General features: G+C 47.2%; 1 protein-coding gene across 4 annotated transcripts in view; it reads left to right on the forward strand.

Annotated features, from left to right (window-relative positions):
• The window catches only part of RANBP10 (RAN binding protein 10), a 76,474-nt gene that overhangs the window by 51,153 nt on the left and 8,324 nt on the right, over positions 1 to 16,997 (forward strand). For 3 of the 4 annotated variants that reach the window (XM_075765206.1, XM_075765205.1, XM_075765207.1), the window contains 4 exons: positions 1,076 to 1,098; positions 6,960 to 7,144; positions 13,415 to 13,527; positions 16,173 to 16,281. In XM_075765206.1, coding sequence (XP_075621321.1) covers positions 1,076 to 1,098; positions 6,960 to 7,144; positions 13,415 to 13,527; positions 16,173 to 16,281 — 430 coding nt within the window. Of the gene's footprint in view, positions 1 to 1,075; positions 1,099 to 6,938; positions 7,145 to 13,414; positions 13,528 to 16,172; positions 16,282 to 16,997 lie in introns of all 4 variants that reach the window. The other variant, XM_075765208.1, reaches the window with a different exon arrangement.

Below are 16,997 nucleotides of genomic sequence, written 5' to 3' on the forward strand. Positions count from 1 at the left end.
GCTGCGTGGCTGGGGGGTGGGACGTGTGCAAGAACTGGGCATACTGGTGTGGGTACCAGCCTTCCTCTGGCTGGGGACAGGAAGCATTGCTGGGAGCGTGCGTGGGGCAAGACCGCAGCTTCCAGATTGACTCCTGAAGTGTTAGCTGAAAACGTGAGTTAAGCTCAGCCTGATAAGGCAAACAGGGCATGGCAGCAGTTTCCCCTGCGCTGTTTTGGTGAGAGCGACCCAAAACCTGTGGTCAGAGCTGCCGTCGCTGGCTCATCCATCTCGCCCTGCTCCTGCCCGGCCGCTGGCTCCCACCCATGGCGGATGGAGGGACGCACGCTGCGGGAGAGGGACGGAGAGGCACCCTCCTTCCAAGAGGAAGCTCACATCTCCATCAGCTGCGGAGCGTTGCAGAGCTGTGCCTGGGGGACCCTGACTCCAGCCGAGGCCACAACTCCGTTAGCAGTGGCTGCCTCTGCTTAAGCAGATCTCTCTTCCCTGGCACGCCAAATGTAAATGAAAAGGGAAACCATACGCCTTTTTCCCCCCAGCTCTTATATTTGGGTCTGTAGCAGCGTAGCTGAGGATGCAGCTGTTCTTCGCACAGTTTTTCTCAGGTGCTCCTGGCTGCAGCTCGGTCTTGTCGCAAGGCTGTTCCCCAGCGAAGCATGAATGTTCGTTCCTGTCTCTCTGGCCGGTGAGAAGAACTAGTTACAGCCTAAACCGAAGCAACCTTATAGTAAAACTCTGTTTCTAAAGCCAAAGTGAGTCTTGAAAACTAACTCCTTCGTAGTAACGGAGGGAGAAGCAAAGAAAAGAGGAGCTGCTTTGTAGAAAATCAAATTTTTGGGAGAGATGTCTGAAACACTTAGGCTTTTCCCTGAACCTTTCTCCAGATGCAAAACCTGACAGAGGAGGGGACTGGGGAGGGAAGTTAAGTCTAGATACAACAGGTCATGAAATGCAGGGTCAGAGCTGGGATTTATTGAAATGCGGTTACTTTCTGTAGCATGTTAAGGATGTAGCCAAGCAGGGGAAAAAAAAAAAATCCTTTGTCTTTTTAATTCTAATATTTTTCCCCCCACAGGTATAGCCTTTACAGACCTCCCTGTAAGTACACCTATTTTCAGTATTTTAACTAAGGATGCAAACAGAAGGGAGGGGGAAGAGTGTGGGGGTGTGATTATTCTTTCTTTTCAGTTTGATGCCCTGTTATTAAATGGTAATGTGTATTACTGAATGATGTGGGTGCTCCTTTTGCTGGAACTTTGTAATCCTGTGGCTGGGGCTGTGGGCTACTCACATGCCTCCTCTCATCCCTCACCACCCCTAAGAATATGTTGCTCCTTCTGGAATTAAAGCAAGGATTCAGACTTCGTTACAGGTCACTGTCTTCCAAACGCAGCTTCGACTGCAGGGAGTATGTGTGCAAAGTCACTGAGTGGCCTCTCATGTCCCATCATCACAGAGCCCAAAAATACCTGCCGATATTATTCTCAGCTTCTTCCTGTCTCAGCCAGGTCTTGCAGCCGTGGCGGAGTTGTTGCCTTGCCGTGGTGTGGTTAGGGAAGGGTATTTCTGAGCCTGAAGGTCAGGCTCAGCTGGCTCATGGCACAGATCTTTGTCAAGCCTCTGCCCGTGATGAGTAACCAGCTCATGGAGCTGCTGGAGGAATGTATTTGGCACCCGCGTAGGGCTGATGGTTACTCCTCTGATTCACCAGCCCCGGTACTGAGTTACTCTTGAGTGCAGTGCCGCCAGCTGAGTTACACCAGGCAATAACATCTAGTCGGGTCTGACAAAAGCATGACTTTCACAGTGGGTCACGAACAAAACAGTGGTTGCTCTTTTTCAGACCTACGTGTTCCTGGACAAGGAAAAGAAGCTAAAACCAGGTCAGGCATCGACCAACACATCCACTGCATCCATTTCTCTCATACATAGAACTTCTTGTCCCTGAGGTTGCACTCTTGTCTTTGTACTTAATAACTCCAAATGAATGTCCTCTGAGGAATTTCTTAGTTTCCATAACTTGTTTAGGCCTCCAAAATGATCCATTTTCTGGGCTGACTTCCACGTTGCGTGGAAGAAACCTTGCTTTCCTTTGTTTGGCACCTCCCGCCAAAAAATTCATTTTGTTCCTCTAATTTTTGTGCTGTGACAAATAATGACTAGCACTCCCAGTTCACCTTCCCAGTGGGATTTACGGCTTTACGAATCTCTCCCACATCCCAGCCACTGTCGGTGCTGAAGGACGTTCCAGTTATTTAATTTGCCTTCTCATATCAGCTGTCAGTACAGCTTTTTTTTTTTTTTTTTGTTCCTAGCCTCCTTGAATCTGGTAACGTCGCAGTGTATTCCAAACCAGAAACCCTCTTTGTGTGGGTTATTTCACTTGGTCCAATAAACAGTTTATTAAAGTAAAAGAATATTTTACCTGTCCATGAATATTAACCTTTTGGAGTGAGGTCTTGTGACAGCCTTGCATCCGTAGCAAGGAGGCGCTTCTGTGATATATGCCTTCATTTTAGGTGCTCTTTGTTTTCCCCTCTGGGTATAGATTACATTAGCAATCACAGTTTTACCATATTCCTTCTAATTTTTTCACAATTTATTCACAACATATTCTTTCTAATTTCTTCTCATTTGGCTAGACCGCTTCTCTTTCTGAGATGAGAGCAATCTTCATTTTGGGATAGATAATTACTATTTAGGCTCTTACTGATCAGAAACGGCTATCCAACGCGCCTCCCGTTGTTTTGTCATTGCCACCTAACGCGTTGCACGCATTTGGCTGTACCTGTCCCGCGTAGCGTGACTTGCATCCCTTTGGTGCAGGAGTGCACGGTGGGCTGATGTCTACGTTTAACGTGCGCTTGGAAGCTGTTCCCCCCCCCGGGTGTCGAGCCTCTGTTACAAATGGGGGATGAACAGTTGGGGAAGCAGACCAGGCAGAAGAGCTCTTGAGCAGCGGGGTCTTGCACTGCCGCTGAGATTGAATGCAAACCCCTCCTGAGCGCAGGGCATCCCCCATCCCGCTCTTTCTTGACCTCACCAGATCATCCTTACAGGATCTCATGCTTGTTTGTCTGTGTCTCCTGTGCAGGGGGAATGTTGGTTTAGCGTTAAACTGGAGGAAGATCCAGTCAGGTGGGGTTTGGGATCAGCTATTCACCTGATGCCTCGTGGCCGAGCCTCCAGTGGTTAAACGGTGTCTCTGTGCCTCCTGCCATCCAGTTTGCTGAGCTGTTTTCTGTGGAAATCTGCTTCTGGCTTTTACAGCAGCAGCTCATCTATGACACTGTTTTTCTGGGCCAGGAAGGAGAACAGTGGATGCCCTATAGACCTTCTACTATTGAGAGCTATCCTCCATGAGATAATTTCTCTTTAAAAAGAGGGCGAGAGAAGCTCGACTGGGTCATTTCACCCCCTAACTGGATGCGAGCAAGGACACAAGACGTCTGCCTCTGTGGGAGTTTTGGACATTCCTCTCTGTGTGCTAAATGGCTCAGCTGTTGTGTTGGCAGTTCATCATGAGGATGCCTGCACCCGACTTCCATCATTCCCATCCTCCTCTTCCAATATCCTTCCCTTGAATTACTGCCTTCTTCCCTCCCCCTTGCAGACGCCTGTATATTCCGTGTCCTTTTCTGGCCGTTTTTGCTCCCTTGATCCATGGCTTCTTAGTTCTTCTTCCAAACAGTTGAGGTTACAGCCCTTTCCTGAAGAAGGGGATGCCAAACCCAAGACAGACGTTTGATGTAAATATAATGACTATTGCCAGAGACTGTAGAAGTCTTGAGGTAGAAATTGTTTCCTCGAAGTGCTTATGCAAAATTCCCCTTTCAGAGGCAAATGATGAAAACAATATTTTGCAATATTAGGAAGTTGAAATGGAAACTTTTAGTTGAAAACCACATTTTGTTCTGATAATTCTCGCACATGGTGAAGCACATTTGCTTCAGCTTGTTTCAGTTCCCTCTAAAGAGCATTTGCATCTGTACAAATATGCAATGAGGGGAAAAAAAATCGCATTTTGGCTTAGGACGGGTTGAAGTAAGTAAAAAAATAACTGCTTGCAAATAGAAATGAATATCCCACAGAGGGAGCTTTCCCTTTTTTTCACCTATTTAAGTCAGTGCTTAGGCCTAACTCTCTTACACAAGCCCGTATCAGGTTTATCCTGCCTACTGGTTTGCTGAAACGATAGGAAGTGTAAAAAGCAGGATGTGGAAGAGCCCAGGGTGGGATCGCAGGAGGTTAAAATACAAGTCAAGATGAACTAGGGGGTCATGAGCAACTGGCCACCAACATCAGAGGCGAGGGGTGGTCCAGAAGTCACGGGGAAGGTGGGCCTGAAGAACTTGGCAGGGGAAGCATCTGCCTGGTCAGAGGGCTCCGGGATGATGTCTCCCTGTGTGTGGCAGGACAGTTCCTGCACAGCAGCGAAACAGGGGAGTAATCTGATGGTTCCCAACAGCTGCGAAACAGAGAGAACAGAGCCCACATGTGAAAAATGGAATTTTAACTGGGAGGTGATTTGGGACAAGATGGCCGTAGGCAGCTTCCCCTCAAAGAGGAATGTAGCCAAAAGTGGCAGAGAAATACACGATATGTTGTTACTTGGGGTTTTTTACTTCTAACTTCCAAGTATTTTGGGGGTCTGATTCCTGACTTTGGAAGTCCTTGGGTTCATAATTCTAAACAGTTCCGTTAATAAAGAAGTTTAAAGCATGGACTGTAGAAACGATCTGATCCCTCAGTAGAGCTATTTCCTTGTCAGCTAGGTCTGAAAGACAAGTGAGACTGACTTTAAGTACAACATTTTCCTCTGCTAGTTCCTCCTTTATCATGCTGTATTTTTTTTGCACACCTCTAACCCAGTGACTTCCTTGGTGTGAGGATGGGAAAGGAGGAGGTGGGCTGAGTCAGCAGTGAAGCAATCACCCTGATTTCTGGCATCCATTCTCAGACTGTATTTATAGATTCATTTTTTCTTTGTTATTTGATATTCAATAATTTCAAAGCTGGAGCAGGACGTTATCCAGTTGAGCTTTGAAAATTTCTGAGAACAGAGATGCTGCAGTCTCTGGGAAGCTATTCCAGTCTTTAATCATCCTCTCAGGGAAGAATTTCTTCCTTATGACCCATCAAAATTTCCCCGGCTGCAGCTTGTGCCCATTGCCCTTTCACTGAGCACCCTTGAGAAGAATGTCTCCGTCGTTTTTTTATTGCCTTCCTTTGGGGAGTGGAAGACTTGCAGTTAGGTTTTTTTGCCTTCTCCAAGCTAATTCCTTCAGCCTCTCCTCGTATGCCAGGCGCCTCCAGCCCTCTGACCATCCTAGCAGAAGTCCGCTGGACCCCATTTGGGAATGTCTTTCTAGTCCTGGGGATGAGGATGTGCAGGCAGGGAACCGAGTACAGTACTGAGCTGTAGCCATGCCAGTGAAAGCAGAGAGAAGAATCGCTTTCCACGACACGCTGGCTCCCTTTTTTGCCAATGTCATCAGGATTCTGCTGAGTTCCGCCTCGTAACAATCTTAGTACCTTTAGTAAAAAATAAAATCCACAGCTACAGTAGGTCTCAAGGGGAGATCAATGACATTGCCAACATCTCAGGTCTCTGCAATAGTGAGGAATTAGTTGAATAAATTTTCCAGATAATTGTAGGAAAGCCCATGGCCCTTGCCACAGAGGAGTAGAGAATCATCCTAGCTTTCTTTAGGATGACCGTCTAACCACCAGTAGTAGTTCTTGCTGATTTAACCTAGAGAGAGAGGTTCTGCTCCTCCACCAATCTAACGTCTGACTTGGGTTCAACCATGAGCAAGACACCTCAACCAGGCACCTCCCAGACTTCCATTTCCTTACGTGCCTCTGCGTGCCTTGCCCAGTGTCCGGTGTCTGGCTGTGTCGGTCTCCAGTGTGTTAGAGCAAAGGGAAGAAACCCAACCCCTAACAGTTCATGAGTGCCATGAGAGAGGTTTCTTCCTACACCTCAGGCTGTCAGCAGATGCTCCAAAGCGGAGGATTAGTGAAGTTTGTGTTGCAAACAGGGGAGTAATCTGTGCAGCAGAAAGGTAACACGACAGCGAATGGAACACGCTCTTAAAAAATGCGATCCAGAGTGAGAACCAGGCGTGCCTGTACCTTTTGTGATGCCCTTTCTCTTTTTCCCATATTTAAGTGAGCTGAGGGCTTCAATTCTTATCCATAAGCTTATTCTTAAAATAGCTGGAATTCAGAGAACTTCTAGATAGACTTTTACCACCTGTTTTCAATTAGATCATCTTCTCTGGAAGCTGAATTTCTGCCTGAATTTCGGAGGTGTTTTCACAGTGGTAACCTTTTCTGTTCCCCGTGTTTCGGGGCAGGATGGGGTGTCAGAGCTCCCATTTGGCTCCATATGCTTGTTCTTAAAATGAAATTCATCTATCAGTAGTGGAATTTCTTGTGTGGAGGGCATGCTGTCTTGGGATCGTCAAAAACCTAACCTCAGAGCTCCACTACCATCCGTTCCCTTTTCATCAAAGATGTAAAATACTCTGACAGCAGCTTCCAAGGAATAAGAGAATTCAGTGCAAACAGTGGAGAACATGTGGATCTGTTGATTGGGATGATGCTCCTTTCATTTTTTTCCCCCCATTATTATTATTTACTGACTGTTGAACTTTGGTAGAAATTGCAGAAATCTAAGCCAGAAAGTGGACACGCCATGGACAGCCGTCGTGGCATTGATCCCAGGCTGCTGGGGGATTGATCCTGTTGCTCTGGTTTATGTACAATAACTGTTTGTAACTGCACAATAGGTCATCGGGTTCCTGGAGATGTACCGAAAGGGCTGTTGCCCCTTCCTCTTCCATTGCATGTTTCAATTTAAAGAGCAGCTCTTTTTCTCTTACCAAACCATGGAACTGGAAACAGAAAGAGAAAGCCGGGTTTAATGTCAGTTTCTTTTTCTTCCTTCCCAGTCAAATCTCTACCCTACAGTGGGTCTCCAGACTCCAGGAGAGATAGTTGATGCCAACTTTGGGCAGCAGCCATTTGTGTTCGACATAGAGGACTACATGAGGGAGTGGCGAGCGAAGATTCAGAGCACCATTAAGCGGTTTCCCATAGGAGACAGACTAGGCGAGTGGCAAGCCATGCTGCAGAAGTAAGTCACTGCTCTGGTGTTCAGCTTCTTTTATTCTCTTAAGCTTTAAATACTTTTTTTTTTAATGCTAATTTATGCTTTCTTATGTCAAAAATTGCCAGTCAGTGCATTTTGCTCAAATTGTTTTACCCTCTGTTTTGTTGTTTAATAGTCTTTCCTGTGTAGATTGCTGCTGTTTCAAATGTAAAAGATATGGGAGAAGTTTTCAGCCAAAGACTGCATGAAAGCTTGTAGGAATGGAAGAACATACACTTTGAGGTGATGCACTGGGGGAAGGGGAGTGGAGAGGACACCATAAAACTCTAACGTAGGAGACAAGCCAGTATGTAAGTCAGCTGAATTCAGAAATGAAAGAGCAAGAAATAGCCTAAACCAAAGGCTTCAAACCCAACCTAACTGAAAACACAATTATGGCACTTTCTAAATTTATGAATACTGAACGCATTCCCCATTGCGAAAAGGATTGAGCGGAACTTGATGAGAACAGTTGACGAGAGTTATCAGAGGTCAGGAGTATCTTCTGCCTGAAGACAGACAGAGTTGACTAAGGCTCCCCAGCTTGGCAAGAGGTAATTGAGGGAGGTGGACTGTAGCTGTCCGTCAGTCATTTACACCACGAAGAGCGTGACTAGAAAGTGATAAGTCACTGTTTCTCAAAACACAAGAATTAGAGAAAAAGCACCTTCTGGCTTAAAAACAATTTTTTTTTTTCCACTAAATATATGAAACTGTGGGACTTGCTGCTGCGAGAAGTTGTGGTGGTTTAAGTATAACTGGATTTTAAAAGATATACATTTAAATATTCACAGTAATTCACGGAGGCCAATTCCATAGTTATATTTTAAACCCCCCAAGTCTGTGGCTGTTGCTTCTATCTCTGGTTAGGGAGAGCTCTGTGTTTCACCTTTTTATTATCTTCTTTCCCTAAACACCTCTTACTGGTGACTGTCGTCCAGGAGGCTTAGATGCAGTGATAACTGCGTACATGTGACCGTTCTTGGTTTCTGCCAGCCTTGCATGTACTTATCTGCGGATAATTCATGCCCACACTTTGAAAAGCAACTAGCAGAAGCTATTGAAAATAGTAATAATATCTTTCTTCAAGAAAATTAGGAGCAGGAGCCCTGCCAGAGAGTTTGTAGGTCCTGTAGAGGACTGCAGTATAAAAAAGAGACCTCGGGGGAGATAAGACCATATCCAATTGAATTCTTTGCCTGCATGTGCAGAAATCAGGTAGGTTCTCATGCTGGGATGCTGCTCTGTGAGGGACTTGGCAGAGGCTGTGTCTGTCAAAGAAGCACTGGAAGAAATAGGTGAGGGGAAGTGGAGTCAGTCTCTGGGATCAGATATTTACCCAGAGTCCTAAGGGGGCTGCAGGAGAACACAGCTGAGCTGTGGAACAGAGTTGCTCTCCCAACTGCCTTCTCTTGGGTCAAGAGAAGGGGAGGATGGTGTGTATGGTGCCATGTTTCGTGAAGGGGTTCAGAAGAGAGTCAGGCAGCGATGGGCTGAGAGAACCCTGATGTCTGGGTTGGACAAATCCATAGAAGCACTACTGAAGGGTAGATGCATTGGGCACGTGGAGAAATAGGACATGGGTTTTGCAAAGAGGACCCACCAGACACCTGGATGGAGTTATTGGGCTGCTGTCTTTGTCTTGGAAGTCCAAAAGGCTTTTGAGAAGTTCCTTTGCTGCAAACTAAAGGGACACTATGTCTCCATGTGGATTATGAGTCATTTGTAAGAGAGACAAGAGATGGAATGAGTGGGTAAGGGATTGTCGGTTGGGAGGAGGAGGCTGTAGAGAGGCTTGGACGTGTGTGGGTGGTGTCTGTGGTGTTGAGGGTGTTCCGAAATGGCTGGGAAGAAGGGACCCTCCAGGAAGGAACGAGGTCTTTGGGTTATGATGAATCATTGCACCGATTGTGAGGGGTAAGGCAGGAGTGTGAAAAAAAAAAAGTCTTGAATAGCCTGCAGAAGGCGCTGAAGAGACAATTGTTCATTGTTTTCTCTACTGCAAGAATTATTAAAGGGCATTAAGTGAAGTTAACTAGATGGCACGTTTAGAAAAAATAAAGGAGGGGGTTTTCCACACTCTCTGCCATAAGATACCATGAAACGGATTCAAAAAGTGACTGGAGACCTTATTAGAAAGAAAAATATCCTTCAGAGCTACGATGCGACGAGATACCACCACTAGAACAGAAAGTATCTGACAAATTATTGGAAGCTGGAAGGGTTATGGGGAAAATTATCGTTTAATCTGTGCCTTATTCCTTTTTTGCCAGTTGGGAGGTACAAGTGCTGGGCTAACAGGATGTTTGGTCCGATTCAGCGTGGATGTGCTCAGAGACTTAAAACTTTGTTAAGTTGTTGACTTGAACTTTCATTTTCATTCTAATGTACCGGATTGCTGACTTTATGGGTCATTTCAGTCTCTGCAACGCTTCTTGTGGAAAGACAGGATCTGCTTTTGGAAAGCTTGCTTAGCAGCCAGAGAGAATGAAGAGGTTCATTGATACTTAACATGGAAATACTTAGGTTTTAGTGCTTAAAAGGCAACTTACTCAGAAAAAAAAGTGTATGCCCTGCATCTTTGGACATAAAAGCACCTGAGAGGACTGGTCTGTCAAGCTTAGTTTTATGAATATGTTAAGGCCACAGGCTCCTGCAGCACAAGAGAGGTTTTTTTCTTTTCCCTGATAAAACTGATCATTTTTGCCATCCCGTTGTTTAACTGAATATTTAGCCATGTTGGACCTTTCCTTTTATCACATGGTAACACAGTTTCTTTGAGAGGCTTTCCTGAAAGACTCCGTGAAATATCTTTGGACAGCCAAGTGGACTGCCAAAGTATCTCTTCTGTCTGCTTCCAGTCTCCTCCAAAAATGTCCCCAAATCAGAGAGCCCTGACTTCCCTTTACAAAGCTGTTGATTCTTCTGCAATAGAACCCACGTATCCCTTTGTTTGTTCCTTCTGTTCTCCAGAATTGTTTCCTCTGATGTGCATGGTGGAGGTGTCAGGGTCACCGATCTGGACTTCTTCATACCTCATTTGGACTTCTTTTTGAGAATCAGCATTATCTTTCCCATCTTCCTCCTCTCCGTAGGCAGGCTTAAGTCAGAGCTCATCCTCATGTTTAGTGGTAGGGCTGGTTTAGGTTGGAGCTCCTTTGGAGCTCTTGGGATGATGTTACCTTGTCCTGTGGCTTTGGTAGGTTTCGTAGTATCTTATTCATGTTCCTCAGGGTCGGTTCTGGGACCGGTGATGTTTAACATCTTTGTCAGTGACACGGACAGAGGAATCGAGTGCACCCTCAGCAAGTTTGCTGATGACACTGAGCTGTGTGGTGTGTCGACACGCTGGAGGGAAGGCATGCCGTCCAGAGGGACATGGACAGGCTGGAGAGGTGGGACTGTGTGAACTGCATGGAGTTCAACAAGGCCAAGTGCAAGGTCCTGCACATGGGTCGGGGCAATCCCAAGCACAACTACAGGCTGGGCGGAGAATGGATGGAGAGCAGCCCTGAGGAGAAGGACTTGGGGGTCTTGAGGGACAAGAAGCTCAACATGAGCCAGCAATGTGCGCTGGCAGCCCAGAAAGCCAACTGTGTCCTGGGCCGTGTGTCCAGCAGCGTGAGCAGCAGGTCGAGGGAGGGGATTCTGCCCCTCTGCTCCGCTCTGCTGAGACCCCCCTGCAGTGCTGCGTCCAGCTCTGGGGTCCCCAGGACAAGAAGGACATGGAGCTGTTGGAGCAAGTCCAGAGGAGGCCACGGAGATGATGCGAGGGCTGGAGCACCTCTGCTGTGGAGACCTCAGGCTGAGAGAGTTGGGGTTGTTCAGCCTGGAGAAGAGAAGGCTGCGGGGAGACCTTAGAGCCCCTTCCAGTCCCTGTTAAAGGGGCTCCAGGAAAGCTGGAGAGGGGCTGGTGGCAAGGGCAGGGAGTGACAGGCCAAGGGGAATGGCCTGAAGCTGCAGGAGGGGAGATGGAGATGGGATGTGAGGCAGAAATCCTTCCCTGTGAGGGTGCTGAGGCCCTGGCACAGGGTGCCCAGAGAAGCTGTGGCTGCCCCTGGCTCCCTGGCAGTGTTCAAGGCAGGTTGGATGGGGCTTTGGGCAACCTGGGCTAGTGGAGGGTGTCCCCGCCCATGGCAGGGGGTGGGACTGGATGGGCTATGAAGTCCCTTCCAACTGAAATAATTCTGTGACTCTATGATTCTATGATTTAATCTCCAACTGTGCAATTAAGCATCACAAGATGCATCACATCATGCATTCATCTGTGTTACACTGCTGGATATGCTGTCACTGCAGAGGCTGATCTGAGAAGGTTTCCAAGTACTTGAAACCTTGCAAGGGACTCACATGGATAACTCATCTTCTTTGTGTGTTGTTACAGTCTTACAGAATCTTGAATCTTTTTAGCTCTTGCCATGAAGAATCTGAGTAGGAATCATCTGAGGCTTGAGATCAGCTGGTGTGGTTGATTATGGGAGGAGGAACAGTGTAGGTCCCTTTTTCTGATAAAACGTGAGGACTTTGTACTGTTCATTTGAGAATCTGGGTGGTACCATGCAGAACGAGGAGAAGTTCATGTAATTTGTACAGAGAAGTGTTCAGTTGAGTTCTGTTTTGAAGAAGAAAAGCCACAGACGGTACAAGCCTCTCCACTACCACCGTGGCCACTCAAGGGGAGGGAAGCAGCCCTAGCTGCAGCACCGGGATTGCTGCTCCTGCGATTTGAGCTCTTCTGCTCTCAACAAGTTTCAGCCCTGGCTCCCAAGCAGTAAAAACTGTTCCCTTGGAGAGCTTGGGATTCTGAAAGGTTTTTGTGGTCTGCATGAACGTCTCACGTAGGTTACAGTGGAGTGCGATAATGTTCCCCAGAACTTCGGGAGAGGTACCCCTGGATGCAAACATGCCGCTCAATGTTTGAGAGGGTGCAGCACTGCTGTAGTAAGTAGCTGAGACACAGAACTGATAAGTCCTTGCTGAAAATTAGCCTGGCATGGTGCCCAGCCTGTACCACTGCTGTGTACCCACAGGGACGCATCCTGTGATGCCACGGGCAGTCGTGGCATAGGGAGGAGCTCAGTTTTTATGGGGCTTTGTAGAGCATTTACGTCTTCGCAGTGTGAAGCCTCTGACTCTGGCTACTGAACTACCCTGAAGCGAGAGTTGGCTTTTCCCCGCTCCGTTCCTGCCAGCCTGGATCGCTGTGTTCAGCCTGGCTGAGCCAGGGCGACCTGGCTGCGGTGCCTGACGCAGGGAGGGATGTTACTACGCCATGCCAAGGGCAGAGGGTATGTCTTGTACCCGCACTGCTCAGAAACACTTCGTTTTAAAACAGGTTTTTCAAATTACACACCTGCTTACAATCTTACGCCTGAAAATTGTTGCTGACTCATAAAGTACTTCAGTAGCTCAGTGGAACATGTATTTTGAGCTGTGTCTTGGTCAGACTTGGACTTCGTCATAAGAAGCCTATTTTGAGATTCATCACTTTGAAATCTTATGCTGGCTTTTCAGGTTTTTGTTAAAATCCAGTCAGCATTTAACATTTCCCCACCATATCCTGGGACGGCACAAATGCTTTAGAAATGGTCTGTTCAGAAAGATGTTTTTGTTGTGTTTGTTTTCTGACAGAGATAGTACCTCCCCCCCCAACATTTTTTTGAAAATACAACTTAAAAGTGTGTTAATGTTGTAAAATCAATGCTGACTGTCTACTTTTTGTAAATCAGCGGATAAAAGTATCTGTGAATGTGTAGAATTCATAAGGAGATTCAACTACCAGAGATATAATTGCTGGCAAAATAAGTGATGGAAGAAATTCAGGACCAGAATCTTTTTTTTTCTTTTTTTTTTTTTTTTTTTTTTTGAGATCTGCTTGAAAGCCATGAGCCTCTCTGAGGTTCAGATTTTATGTCTGTACTGGTAGTTACACAGTACTGAGCACTTACAAGTGACCCTCGGACAGCAGTCATTAAATAAATAAATACCGTGTATACATTGGGAGTCTTATTTTATTGGTTTTCCCCCCCGTAAGGTGAATTTAGAGCCTCCCTCCTGTTTGCTGAGGTGCCTGTCTTGTAAATTTACACTGTGTGGACCCAGAAGTAGGACCCCGGTTATGTCCTAAGCAAGCTGAGTTTGGTCACTGAAATTACAACTTCTGTTGTGTTGAATTTTTTTTTTTTTTTCCTCTCCAGTGTGATTACCCTGTTTTACCAATGCCTCTTCATCTGTTTGTCTTTTCTTATTTTCTAGTATGGTTTCGTCGTATTTGGTTCATCATGGGTACTGTTCAACAGCCACCGCCTTTGCCAGAGTCACAGACACCACAATCCAGGAAGAACAGACCTCAATAAAGAATAGACAAAGTAAGTCTCTGGGGTGGTCGTTCCCAAAGCGTGGCACACTGGCCACGTGTCACCTTCGGGACTCTGCAGAGGAGTGAAGTGCCGTGGAAGTAGAAAAGTTACTCCACGAGAGTCGAAAGCTGTCCGCAGCACGCTGCTGACTTAGTGTTGCTGCCTGTGGGTCAGCAGAGCTTGGGGACCACTTTGCCCATCGTCACGGTGTCCCCTCTGCCCTCTTTGCCTGAAGAACTGCCCCGTTCTTTTCCCTTTGCCTTCCTGCTCTGCAAAACGACCTGCCTGCCTGGCAGGGTTGAATATGCTGAGTTTTCTGATCAGTGTGGTTCATTTTCCTCAGTCTTGCTGAGAATGAATAGCTGAACGCTGGAAGAGGTGAGGCGACTCTCAGCTTTGAGTCCAGCAGTTTCACACATCGGGCTAAACGTAATATCTAGGGCAGAAGGTGCTTTCTTGGAGGTAGTGCCAAATCGGTGGAGAATAGAAGGTTGCCTTGGACTTTACCTGAACTGAGGTCACTGTGCCCCAGAGATCCCTGTGGGTTTGGGTTCTTCGATGCAGTCTCTTGCCCAGGGGCAGTGTCATTACCATGGTCGCAGGGACCCAGACACAGTGTTTTGACTACAGCTCCCGGAGTTAACGAGTCTTCCAGTCCCTTCGCGTATTTTGTCTTCAGGTAGTTTTTTTTACATACTGAGGTTTTTGCAGATTCACAGCCAACGCATTTAGCTCGCACTAGGCAAAGAATTTGTATTCTGTGTCTGCTTTGGTTACCGCTGTTTCCTCTCAAAGTGGCTCATCTCTCAGTCGGTAAGGCTGTAAATGCTTTTGGTTCCTGCAGAATAAGGCTTGCAGCTTTCTCCCGCTCTCCTTTTCTTTAGTTTTTCTATTCACAGGCTTGACTGCAGAGTCACAGAACATTGGTGTGTTTTCTGCATTCTCCTGACTGTCAAATACGGGCTACATCCTGCTCTGTGCGTTTCCCTTCCCTTTGTGAACCATTTCTCATGTGACTGTCATGTACGAGGAGCATCACGTCCCTTTGTAGCTCGTTCTCCATACATTACGTACGCTTAGCCAGCATTCGGGTTCATCTGGGGACTCTGCTTAGTACCCAAAATAACTTGTCGTCGCTGCCCGTCAGTGCTGATGGGCTTTGTGCTTTCCAGGTCATGCGTTACGCAACCCTGACCCCGGCCAGTGGTCTTGCTGGCGTGGGTTTAATTGGTAAAGGCTTACGGGAGGGATGCAAGACAGCGCGGTGTCGTTCGTCTGAGCACCGGTGACAAGGCAGATGGAGGGAAGGAATGCAGAGCTCTGAAACTGGGGCTTGAATAAAAGGTGTGAGGAAAACACAGATGGGAAAACAAAAAGAGGGGGGAAATAGAAAAGGCGGTGACATCTGTGCGAGTTGCCAAACAAGGCAAAGAGGAGAGCTGTCAAAGGCAGCGAGACGTGAAAACGGACGTGCAAGTAGGAGAAACAGCGAAATGAAGCACATGTTGGTGTGAGAGCTGCGTCTTTGGTTTTAGCTTTTAGCTCCGGTAACAGGCGAATAGCCCCTGAGAAGTGGCAGCCGAGCCAAGTCGTTGCAGATTGTTCCTGGGGGTCGCTAATGAGGATCACCGGGCTGGGCCTCCAGCTGCTCATGGCTTGGGAAAGTCAGAGCCCGCCCGCAAAGCACCTCACAGGCGATTCAAAACCTCCTCTCTGTTGTTTGTAAGGAGTCCTGGAAAAACAGAGAGGGAAGTGCAGTGCATTCTTAGTTTTAAGTGCACTTAGGAAAAAACCAAACTGTAGAAAAAACCTCTGTAAATGAAAAAACCTCTGTAGATGACAAAACCTCTGTAGATGAGCAGCTTTCCTGAGTGTTGGCGGGGGGGGATCAGTGACTGCCTTGAGTCTTTAATTGTGTCTTCTGACCCACTCAAGGAACATACCTGGGACGTGAACGCCCAGGATGACAGATGGCTTGTATCTTTGCGCCTCCTAGAAACATCCAACCTGTTGAGCTGTTTCTAGCTGCGTCACTAGCTGATCCCTGGAGCTAGCTGACAGGTCCACATCCTCACTGAGGCTCAGGTTACTTCTCTGGCAGTACATTGAGGTGGGATGTGCAGGAACCCTCTTTTGTTGGTATAATTTCTTCTGCTTAGAGGTGGGGATAGTGGGGAAGCGGTACGGTGCTGTGGTTTAGGCCCTCTGAGAATGCTCTGTTCATCTGGTGGTCAGCCATACAGTAATCTTGGACCAGCTGGAGGATGTAACGTGGGGGTGACCTAGGGGATTCCCCTCTGAAATTGGCATTTCCCCAGCAGCCTCCTTGTTCCCATCCAGCTGTCATGTCCTGCTTTCTTTTCCATCGCTGCATAGTTCTGTGGCTGAAGGACTAAAGTCCCAGAACACCCCACCCCAGCACACCCGCTTCATCTCTCAGATCCTCTTGGTGTTTCTGAGCCACTAACAGATTCTCCCTCATTTTCACAGGCTTTTTCCTCATCCTAATCCATAATAAACAGAACGCGGTCCCCGGTTCTCCCTAGCCCTTGTGCAAGGTGATAGTGGGGAGCTGTGTGGCGTACGTGAGACAACTCTTCTGGCCATTCTTGTTGGCCAGTCCTGTGTGTCAATAGGTCTCCTTTTGCTTTCAGGAATACAGAAGCTAGTATTAGCAGGCAGAGTGGGAGAGGCTATAGAAGCCACCCAGCAGCTCTATCCTGGCCTCCTAGAACATAACCCCAACCTGCTCTTCATGTTAAAGTAAGTATGAATAGCTTTATACTCCCTAATGCTGAAATGTGTAGGTGAAGGAGAGAAGACAGAAGCTGTCCAGCCATCCAGTCCGGCTGCACAGCTTGGTCTGAATTCAAACTGTTTGAGATCCTTTTGGGAGCAGGTGGGAGAGGACATCGGTTCAGTCCTTTGCACAGTGCTTGTAGCAATGTAGACGTAGCCCTTTTGTTGCTGCTCAGATCCAGTATGGCATTGCCTCAGGAGGGCAGGCAGAGGTGGGTGAAATTTTAGTTCTGCAGACCGCCAGAAACTCCTTCACAGATGGCCTTTACTTGTCTTCTTGCAACACTGGAGCACAGGGCAGTCACTGTGAAGGTTCCTAGAAAGGCAGATGTATGGAAAAGGCTATCTGGGGTAGAGAGTAAAAGGAAAAAAGTGCCTGTGTGTCCCAGTTCTGCCAGCCATACAGAGTGGCTCTCCCCACCCTCCTGGGATGTGTAAGGACAGTTCCCAGCAAAGCTAAACAGGGACCTGTCCTGGCACTGTGGATATTGCATTTTTTACCCTTCCTTGTCTATTTGCCATTGGCCGCCAGCATTTCTAGGTTGACGGAGTAGTGGGGGAACTATGATGTTTGGCAGATTTACTATCATGTCCCTGAAAAAAAACCCACGGTCAAGTTTTGGAGTTCCTGCAAGGTAGTGGAGATGAAAGCATGCTGGAAAGGAACAGTTTCTTCTTAG

Source organism: Balearica regulorum, chromosome 13 (assembly GCF_011004875.1).
Source record: "Balearica regulorum gibbericeps isolate bBalReg1 chromosome 13, bBalReg1.pri, whole genome shotgun sequence".
Lineage (NCBI taxonomy): Eukaryota > Metazoa > Chordata > Aves > Gruiformes > Gruidae > Balearica > Balearica regulorum.